Consider the following 11,261-nt stretch of genomic DNA (forward strand, 5'->3'; position numbering starts at 1 on the left):
AAGTGGTGAAATTAAAAATCAGTAGTCAAAAGGGCACAAATCAGTTGTCAGCCTAACAGATGAAACGACCTGTAAAAATGCAATTTTGTGCAGTTCCTCAGAGATCAATACAGGAAAATCAGTTAAAGTCAAATGATTAATGATGAGATTCTCAAAAAGTCCAATAAATTCAGAGTAAAAGTTCCAGATCATATCAGTGTTTCTGGAAATCCCATCTCTAAAACACTTGGTTTTGCTATCTGTTTTTATTTTCCATACCCAGCCACTCCCACATATCATAGTGTTTATTATTAGCATGAAAAATTATTCCTATCTTTTTGTGTAATTCCTAAAGAATACTGTGAAAATAAAAAAATCCAAACTAAGTCAAATGGGAACCTTATTTACTTCACCTTAAACTGGTGTACTTTGTAAGTTCCACTACTGCTTATGTATCTGAAGTATGATTTTGTTTCACAACATATCTACATATTCTACAAACCTACAGTTTGCATTAAAAAATCTACTGCTCAATGAGCAGTCTGCAAAGTAACAGATCATGTTAACTCTTTCTTTCTGTACCCTAACTGTCAATATTAACCCACTGCTAAGAAACTACAACACAACTCCAAATGAAAGGGCATATATTTCAAATATAAAATTATATTTAATCATTTGTGCAGATGTTTGGTCTGTAGATGAAAATGGTTTCAGAATAAATACTTCTATCTTCCCTATAAATGCTCCAAGGAAATTTATCTCCAAGGAATTTATCTGAGACATGCCCTGAGCTACCTAGATTCCTTAATAGTGCAAACAATGTTGCAGTGATGCCTTGTTTCACCCTGGCTTTTGCAAAAGAAATACAGCAACTGCCCACATTGTTCCTAAATGGCTGACACGTCACAGCATTATGTGCATTACAGAAGTTCTTGTAGCTTTGCTAAGTTCCTTTCCATCCACTGGATATTGAGGTGAATTGTGTCAATTGCCTCTTTTACGCAACGCAGTTGAGAACTCTCCTCTGATTTTGACTCAAAAAATGACTTTACCTGCACAACAAGAGAAAAGAAAGAAGAAGAAAATTTTAATTAAAATCAACACTGGCCACACAAATAGCAGGTTGAGAAGCAAAGGCTACATTATTCTGTAGGAAACCCATTCCCAATAATCATTTGTACCTATGCATTAAGCAAATGCCTCAAAGGAGTTCCCAAAATGCAAGGAAAGCATTTTTCATGGGAACTGCAGCAATAACTCATTTGGTTTCAATAAATTGTTTCACCAACAAACAGACATTTACTTATCATATTCATCACAGACCACTCAATGTTCTGGAAAAGGTGTCTCATTCTGTGACAAAGAACTGATTGTTACAAGCAACCCTCTTCAGCGCTCTGGAATGACACCCACACCCACTCACCATTATAACTGCCAGTGCTAACTCTTGAAATAATATTGATCAACCATAAACAACTACCTCTACCAAATTATCTGAATGAAAACATTAGACTAAACCATAAACCATTCTTGACACATTAACTTCAAGGCCTTGTTAGGGAAGACAACAGAGATTTCTAATGGCTATTAACTGTATCTAAACTGATACTCAATCTCCACAATAGCTCCTTGGGATTGTTGACAGCAAAAATAACATAAAGCAATATTTATGGTGCTCCATCACATTCCAGAGATGCAGAAAGCATAGCTTGTTTACAAAATCTAGACCAAAATTCTGTCTAGACCAAATCACTATTTTGGGAGACAGTGTGTTCCGGTGAACAGGAAAACAAAACAGTATAAACAGGTAAGTGGATTCAACTCTATAAGCAACTCTGCCTGAGACTCAATATGTAATCTTCAACATGTTTATGTATATGTATTTTCCGTGTGTGAAACAGGGAACGCAATAGCTGTATATCCTTGCAAAAGGGCCTCATGGACAGAAATAACACGTTTTTTCCTCATCCCTCAATTAAATGAAAACAGCATTGGTGATAGAAAATATCCCTGTCTGGTAGATTAAGCCACCCACCTCAAGTAGATGTGCTTTTGTTGCAAATTGAGAAGTTGACCAACTAACAATATTCTGGATAGTATATGAGCCTAGGTGAAACCTGAAATACAATACAAGCAAACAAGTTATTTTTAACTAGGGGCCACTTTAAGATGCAGGTTCAGTATATGTACACATTCTTATATCTACTTTTTTCGTTTAGTGGTTGGAAATCATTAAAAGCACTTAAAGTTTACATATCTCATTTTTCAAAAAAGATACAAAGTCTTAGAAGTCCAAGCTTCTAGTTCCCTAATACCTCTAAAAATTGAACTTCAGAGCAAAAGACATGGAAAATTTTCAAACTTTTATCACAGTTCAAATAATAAAGAACTGAGGACACCACACACTGTATATTAAGAACCATGTTTGTGGTATGTGTTCCAAAACTCCACAGTAATTGAATTTGCAACCAGATTTCATTTCAAGCAAAGTAATTTTGTAATATTGGTTATTAAGAGCTTGCTAGAGCAGAAATTTTCATCCAGGAGAAGCTTTTTAAGCAATGTGAAACGGCTGCAAATCAAAACTAGGATTTAGAAATACAGTTTTCCACGTGCTGTTAGCTTTTTGAAGACTTGCAGGCCAACTCTCCTGCTGGTATCCTTCAAGGCCAGTTAAGGAGAACATTTCTTTCTAAAGTAAGTGGGATTTTTTGGTTATTTGGTTTTGAGACTAGGACAGGAAAAAAAAATGCTAAATTAATTCCCTGGGTCTGCTTTTGAATGCAGTTGATCCACATAAATATCCTGCATCTGTAGCAATCATCTTAGAAACATCATCCATTTAAAAGAAATTCAGATCATGATTTTATAGAATTACTCTGAGGCTCTAGGAAGCTCCAAAGTCCCATCAACTATTGGTGAGACTTCAAAGTTTATATTCCAAGTTATTTTTCTAAAATCAGATTTTAAAACAGGCTTTACAATTTTAATACAAATCTTCTTATATGAGTCCAACTGTAACCGTGGGATAGGGGCCGTGAAACAGAAACTATAGAATCAGTTTGAGGTAATTATTTTGTAACAAAAGTAACAGGTAATGAAGCTAATTGACCATGGCGACGTACAATGCTGCTATGTTCCATGTACAGTCCCTACCAAAATCTATGCTCCAGATACAGTCCCTACCAAACCAAACAATAGGTTCAGAGATATTAATCTTATGATTAACAAGTTCAGAGATATTAATCTTATGATTAATAATAATATACTTAATACTGTGCATACCTGCAAGAAGAGGGTCATCCAGCGGACATGGGTGTGTGACCACTGATGCCCACCAGAGACCCCTTGAAGACCACTGACTCAAATCACTGAGCACGCATGATGGGGAGGAGAGTGAATGAAATGTAAATGAATTCTAAGAAATTATTATCATAAGACTGCCTTTTCTGAGAAAAACAATGAATATATATATTTTGATCCTACATAACCTGTGTGTTGGTGATCACCTGGCATGCACCTTGGGTGGAGCTATCCCCCATGCATCCAGCACTGCAATAAAGAATGCCTGCCTTTTAACACTACATTGGTGCTACAAGGTTTATTCCCAGGTTTCGGTGACACAACTATTTATTATGTTGTGCTTGAAAGAAACAAACAGGTGCTTTTGCCACTCTCAGTGTGAAGTCTCAGCTACATTAAAAGCCTTACTTTCGTGTAAGCTTGTCCCAGTTCTCTTTGACAAAGTCCCAGGCCAGCAAATATCCGGGCAAACTCTGGCTAACAGTTGCTATGATATGTGAAAGCTCCTGTGCCCTGATGAGTTCTTCTTCAAGGCTGTTCTGCATTAACCTAAAAGACAAAGCGTATGAAAAGGGACAAGAAACAACATTATTCATATCTTCACATGATTCTCCTGATACTCCCGAATTAGATGGCAAAGATTATACAATAGATCAAACAACAAGCACCATCTGGTATCTGGAACACACCGATGCTCTATTTTATAACCACTGTACTCATTTAGCTTTAGTTTTCAAGTATCAAAAGGGACCTTAGCTCTAAACCAAGAACCTGAATTTTCATTGTTGTTGGAAAAGATGAAGTAAATTCTACAACTTGTAAAAGAAAACATAATATATTGAAAGGTTAAAAGAGCTGCAGCAAGAATCACCTAGTAGGACAACCTTGGTGTCCTCCATGCAGTACTGAGATTTGGTCTACAGAGAGGTGCTGGAACACAATATAAAGTCAAAATTTCACACAAAGAAAGAATCCCAAAAAACCACAGCTACTTATCTTGGATATAAAGATATACCAATTTTTTAAGACCCCATAGACCAATCTGCAATTTTGTTACATTTATCACAAAATCTGCAATTTTGTGTTACCAGTAGTGCAAAGCCTTTAAATTAAAGGCTCCTTGAAGAGCCAGCAGGGAGAAGTGCCATGCTGGACCTTGTTCTCACCAACAAGGAGAGGCTGGTAGAGGAAGTGAAGCTCACGGGGAGCTTTGGGTGCAGTGTCCACAAAATGGTGGAATTCAGGATCCTCAGGGCAGCGAGGAGGGCACTCGGCAAGCTCACTACCCTGGACTTCAGGAGAGCAGACTTTGGCCTCTTCAGCGATCTGCTTGCTAGAATACCATGGGACAAAGCCCTGGAAGGAAGAGGGGCCCAAGACAGCTGGCTAACATTCAAGGGTCACCTCCTCCATGCTCAGCAGCAATGCATCCCAACAAAGAGGAAGTCAGGCAAAACCACCAAGAGGCCCCCCATGGATGAACAAGGAGCTCCTGGACAAAGTCAAACAAAAAAAAGGAAGCCTACAGAGGGTGGAAGCAAGGGCAGGTAGCCTGGGAAGAATACAGAGAAACTGTCTGAGCAGCCAGGGATCGGGTTAGGAAAGCCAAAGCCCTGACAGAAATTAGCCTGGCCAGGGATGTCAAGGACAACAAGAAAAGCTTCTATAGGTATGCCAGTGATAAAAGGAGGACGAGGGAAAATGTGGGTATCCTCCGGAATGAAACGGGTGACCTCGTTACCCAGGATATGGAGAAGGGTGAGGTACTCAACAACTTCTTTGCCTCAGTCTTCACTGGCAAGTGCTCAAGCCACACTGCCCAGGTCACAGAAGGCAAAGGCAGGGACTAGGAGAATGAAGAACTGCCCACTGTAGGAGAAGATCAGGTTCGAGAATATCTAAGGAACCTGAAGGTGCACAAATCCATGGGACCTGATGAGTTGCATCCACGTGACCTGAGGGAACTGGCGGATGAAGTGGCCAAGCCACTCTTCATCATATTTTAGAAGTCATGGCAGTCTGGTGAAGTTCGCACTGACTGGGAAAAGGGGAAACATAGCCTTCATTTTTTAAAAAGGAAAAAAGGAAGACCCAGGGAACTACAGGCCGGGTGAGTCTCACCTCTGTGCCTGGCAAGATCATGGAGCAGACCCTCCTGGAGACTATGCTCAGGCACATGGGAAATAAGGTGATTGGTGACAGCCAACACGGCTTCACTAAGGGCCAATCAGGCCTGACAAATTTGGTGGCCTTCTACAATGGGGTTACAGCTTCGGTGGACAAGGGAAGAGCGACAGATGTCATCTGCCTGGACTTGTGGCAAAACATTTGACACTGTCCCGCATGACATCCTTGTCTTTAAATTGGAGAGACATGGATGGACCACTCAGTGGATAAGGAATCGGCTGGATGGTCGCACTCAAAGAGTTATGATCAATGGGTCAATGTTGAAGTGGAAATCAGTGATGAATGGCTTTCCTCAGGGGTCGGTACTGGGACCAGCACTGTTTAACATCTTTGTCGGTGACACGCACAGTAGGATCGAGTGTGCCCTCAGCAAGCTTGCTGATGACACCGAGCTGTGTGGTGCGGTCGACGTGCTGGAGGGAAGGGATGCCATCCAGAGGGACCTGGACAGGCTGGAGAGGTGGGCCCGTGTGAACCACATGAAGTTCAACAAGGCCAAACGCAAGGTCCTGCACGTGGGTTGGCACAATCCCAAGCACAACTAGAGGCTGGGCAGGGAATGGATTGAAAGCAGCCCTGAGGAGAAGGACTTTGGGTTATTGATTGATGAGAAGTTCAACATGAGCCAGCAGTGTGTGCTAGCAGCCCAGAAAGCCAACCCTATCCTGGGCTGCATCAAAAGAGGCGTGACCAGCAGTTTGAGGGAGGTGATCCTGCCCCTCTACTCCTTTCTGGTGAGACCCCACCTGGAGTACTGTGTCCAGCTCTGGGGGCCCCAGTACAGGAGAGACATGGAGCTGTTGCAGCAAGTCCAGAAGAGGGCCACAAAGCTGATCGGAGGGCTGGAGCACCTCTCCTGTGAGGACAGGCTGAGAGAATTGGGATTGTTCAGCCCGGAGAAAAGGCGGCTCCGGGGAGATCTAATTGCGGCTTTCCAGTACCTGAAGGGGGCCTACAGGAAAGCAGGTGAGGGACTGTTTATCAGGGAGTGTAGTGACAGGACAAGGGGTAATGGGTTTAAGCTGAAGGAGGGTCGATTTAGATGAGATGTTAAAAAGGAATTCTTTACTGTTAGAGTGGTGAGGTACTGGAACAGGTTGCCCAGAGAGGCTATGGATGCCCCATCCCTGGAAGTGTTTAAGGCCAGGTTGGACGAGGCTTTGGGCAAAGTGGTCTAGTGGAGGGTGTCCCTGCCCGCAACAGGGGGGTTAGACCTAGATGATCTTTGAGGTCCCTTTCAACCCAATCATTCTATGATTCTATAAAATGTTTCACTACAAAATGTATCACTACAAAAGTGTAGGTGATAGTAAAGGTTAGTAGAGAGAGCCCATAGCCCCAGTGTTGGGGGGCTGCGGAGGGGCTGCAAAGGGAAGGTGAGAGCTGCCAAACACTTTCAGCCCTGGCCACTTCTGTATGGACATCTGAGCTGGCGAATATCTGTTCTGGACCTGAGCTCTGGATTGGATGAGGTGTAGGTAAGGGTTAGGTGGTAGAGCAGTGCAGATCCTAGGGCTGGTGGGGCCGTGAAGGTGCTGCGAAGGACTGGCTGCCAGGTGACCACCAAGCTGTTCTAGCACTCCCCACCCCCCCACCCCCTCTACCCCCTGCTGCCTCAGCAGGACAGAGGGGTGAAAGTAGGATGGAAAACTTGTGGTTGAAGATAACGGCAGTTTAAGAAAAGGAAAGGCCACACGCGGAAGAAAAGCAAACAAAAAAAAAATTCTGTACTTTCCATTAGCAGGCACTGTCCAACCACTTTGTGGAAAGTACATGTAAAAGTACATGCTTTGAAAGACAATGCATTCATAATGAATGTTGGCAGCCTTCACCTTCTCTTGGCAAGGAAGTTAGGGTTATTGTTACGGTTAAGGTTAGGGTTAGAGATAGGTGTTAGGGGTTAGGATGGTATTATGGTTAGGGGTTAATTGTTAGGGTTATGGTCATTAAGGTTAAGTTTATGGTTAGAGGATACTGTTAAGTTTAGGACACTATTGTGGTTAGGGGTTACAGTTAGTGTTAGGGCTATGTTTAGGATAAGCATTAAGGGTTAGAGTTATCATTTAGGGGTAGGGTTAGGTTTATAGATTGGCATTAGGGTTGGGTTTTAGAGTTAATTTTAGGGTAAGGCTTAGGTTTATGATTAGGTTCTAACAGTAGAGTTAGTGTTAAAGGTAAGGGTTAGGGTTAATGATATGTTTAGGCTTATGTGTTAGGTTAGAGCTAGGATGAAGGTTAGGGTTTGGTGTTAAGTTTAGAGTAAATTTTAGAGATAGTGTTAGGCTTTGGAGTTAGGTTTAGGGTAAAGTTAAGGTTAGGGTTAGGATAAGTTTTAAGATTAGGATAAGAGCTAGGGGGTAGAGTTAGAGTAAGGGTTATCCTACACCCTCTCCCTCAAATCTATCAGAGCCCAGGTCTAAAACAGAACCTATCCAGCTAGGTCTACCACACAGAAGTGGCCAAGACTGCAAGCTGTTCCTGGCCTTCACCTTCCCTTGGCAGCCACTTCATAGCCCCACCAACACTGGTGCTCTATGCTTGCTCTAAGTCCTCACGTGCTAACTCACCCTAATGCAGAGCTCAGGTCCTAAAGAGAAAACATACAGTGAGCATTCCCAACAGAAAGTGCCAGGACTGAAAGCTGAATGGTGGGGCTCTTCTCAAGGAAAGGAGAGGGCCACCAACAGCTTTTAGTCTTGGCGCCTTCTGTGTGGGAGCCTTTGCTGGAGGGTTACTCATTTGGGTCTGGTCTCTTCCTAGAGTGAGGGAGTAGATGAGGGGGATTGTTAGGTAACAGAGAAAGCACAGAATGCCAGCATTGGTGAGGCTGTGAAAGGGCTGCCAACAGAATATGAGGGCCAGCAACAGCTTTCACTACTGGCCCCTTCTCTGTAGAACTAGCATGTGGCTGTCTGTATTGGAGCTACCCTCTGCTTTAAGGATGAGCTAGAGTGAAGGAGTAGGTGAGGCAGCAGAGCATGTGCAAAACTGCATTGTTTGTGGGGCTGTGAAAGGCCTACCAAGGGAACGTGATGGCCACCAATAGCTTTTAGTCCTAACACAAGAGATGCTAGGACTAAAAGCTGTTGCTGGCCGCCAACTTCCCTAGGCAGTCATTTAAGAGTCCCACCAATACCGTGGCTCTGTGCTTCCTCTACCACCTAGTCATCACAGTCATTACCTGCTCACCCTTAACCAGAGGATAGCTCAAATACAGAAAGCCCATGCCAGTTCTCCCACAAAGAAGTGGCCAGAACTGAAAGCTTTTTCTGGCACTCACCTTCCCTTGGCAGCCATTTCACAGCTAAATCAACACTGCCGCCCTGGGCTTGATCTACTCACTTCCTCACTCTGGCACAGACCAGATCCAAAAGAGAAACCCTCCAGAGAAGTCTGCCACACAGTTAGGTACTAAGAGTAAAAGTTCTTGCTGGCTGCCACCTTTCCTTGGCAGCCCCTTAAAAGTCCCACCAATACTGATGCTCTGTGCTTCCTCTATGACCTAACCATCATAGTCACCTACCTGCTCACCCTTAACCAGAGGGTAGCACCAATACTGACAGCCGCATACTAGTTCTCCCACACAGAAGTGGCCAGGACTGGGGCTGTGAAGGGGCTGCCAAGGGAAGACGTGGATCACCAACGGTTTTCATTCCTGATGTACTAATTTTGGCTAGGATAGAGTTAAATTTATTCATTCTAGCTTGTATGGGATTATATTCTGGATTTGTGCTTAAAAATAATGTTGATACTCTGATGGTTTTGTTACTGCTGTGCTTACACAGCACCAAGGCCTTTTGTACTGCTCATACTGCCCTGACAATAAGTAGGTTGGAGGTGCAAAAAATGTTGGGACGGGACACTATTGGGATAGCTGATCCCAACTGGACAAAGGGATATTCCATATCATATGTCGCACTCAGCAATAAAATTGGGGCGGGGGGAGGAGGACAGGTTGGCAAGGAGGGAGCATTGCTCAGGGAGTGGCCATCAGTCAGCGTTGAGCAATTGTTTTCATTTGCATCACTTGTCTGTCTTAGGGTTTGTTTTCTTCTATTTTTCCCCTTCTCCTTACATTTCTTAAAAAATAATATTTCTTTTAGTTATGAAACTTTTTATCTCAACCCATGAATTTCTTTCTCACTTTTACCCTTCCTATTCTCCCTGCATCCCACCAGCAGCACAGTAGATGAGTAGTACTTGGTTTCCGGCTAGGATTAAACCATGATAGTCCTTTCTGGTGCTTAACATGGGTCTCAAAGGGTTTGAGATGCAAACAGGTTTGATCAGAGCATATTAGAAGGGATTTATATCTACCAACAGTTGCTGGTCACCATACTGATTCATCTGTTCTTGATATTAGTTTATCTGATCTGGGCCATGCTCCTTTTATTTCCTCTACATGCTAAAAAACGGTTTTGGCTTTCACAGTTTACTGTGCTCTGTAGTGGTCAGTGATATTTTGCCTAGGAGCTTTATTATTAAAACACTGGCCTTGAGCTTAATCTGGTATTTGTGCTCTCTATTGAAGCCATTACTGTACTTTGGGTACCAGCTCATGGAGTCAATTAACAATTATACTTCTTCCTCTGAGAAACATTTGTGGAAGAAGTACAGAATGGCGCACCTTTTTGTGTGATGTTTTCTCCCTATTACAATAACTCTTCAGTGTCTTGAACATCCTCGGGTAATCAAAATTTCTTAGGAAGATTGTTTCAGTTTTTCCTAAGGTTAAAAAGCTATTTAGAAATATGACCCAGGCCCTATGGCAGTGTGGTTATGGGTGGTGTAGCATGTGGTATGGGCAGGTATCTAGAAAGCTTCCCACCTTTGATGATCTGGAACTTTACTCCTGAGCCAGTGCAGGATTCTTATGAAGTGCTAGAATGTTTGAAAAGATGTTCTGGCTATTCCAAAGAAGCACAACTTATTGCACTGTGCTGGGCCTGCACCTACCAAACACTGCTCAATACTATTCAGCACCCTCAAGGAGAAGAGAGGCTCTCTGGATCTGAAAATACACCAGCAGACACTATGGCTAAACCAGAGACCCAGTCCTCAACTATATCAGTCACCCCCATAACTGAAACAATGCAAGCAGAAGAAAACTCATTTAGTAAGGGATGAAAAAGCTTCTAAGAGGGAGCAGGAGAGAGAATCAGAAAAGGTAGCCTGTTCTGCAGCAGAGCAGTCACAAGAACAGGAAGAGGAAGGGACTGAAATTATAAATGAGACAGAAACTACCTGATCCCTATTTCTAAGTGTGCCATGAGATAAGCAAAAAAAATTCAGCCATCAACCAGTCAAGCAAATTCTCAGCTGATTACTCCAATGCTGGGATATTGGGACCAATATTCAGGAATTAAACAGTAAGGAAGCCCAGCAGCTGGAAGCCCTTGCTAGGGATAAGGCCGCTGACAAAGATACTGGAAAAGGGGCAGGAGTCCTCAATCTTTGGTGGGGAATCCTGTCAAGTGTGAAGGACAGGAATCCCCTCAAGGAAGATCTTGCAAATTCCCAAAGTAATTGGACCACCAACTGAGAGAGGTATCCAGTATCTGAGGGAATTAGCCAGGGTGAAGGTGATACATAACAACCTGGATGATGACCAGGTCTTTCATCCAAAGACCCACGTGGTCTGGTGCACGTGGTCCACATGGCAAAACTTTTTAGGAAGTGTAACAACATCATATGCCAATACACTGGCGATAATGAACCGGACAGACATGAAGGCACCACTTATGGATGGATTGGCCAGACAACTCTGAGAATACCAGTCTCACTTCCTCCCT

At 43.0% G+C, this 11,261-nt stretch overlaps 1 protein-coding gene across 1 annotated transcript; it reads right to left on the reverse strand.

Annotated features, from left to right (window-relative positions):
- Positions 1–314: 314 nt before the first annotated feature.
- Positions 315–3,913, reverse strand: LOC142599377 (leucyl-cystinyl aminopeptidase-like). Its single transcript, XM_075739301.1, has 3 exons — positions 3,691–3,913; positions 2,015–2,096; positions 315–1,031 (listed from the first exon to the last, which is right to left on the reverse strand). Exons 1-3 carry the CDS (start codon positions 3,876–3,878, stop codon positions 900–902), a joined length of 402 nt encoding a protein of 133 aa, XP_075595416.1. The 5' UTR covers positions 3,879–3,913; the 3' UTR covers positions 315–899.
- Between the last annotated feature and the right edge of the window lie 7,348 nt (positions 3,914–11,261).

The sequence above is a fragment of the Balearica regulorum genome, chromosome Z (genome assembly GCF_011004875.1).
Source record: "Balearica regulorum gibbericeps isolate bBalReg1 chromosome Z, bBalReg1.pri, whole genome shotgun sequence".
NCBI lineage: Eukaryota > Metazoa > Chordata > Aves > Gruiformes > Gruidae > Balearica > Balearica regulorum.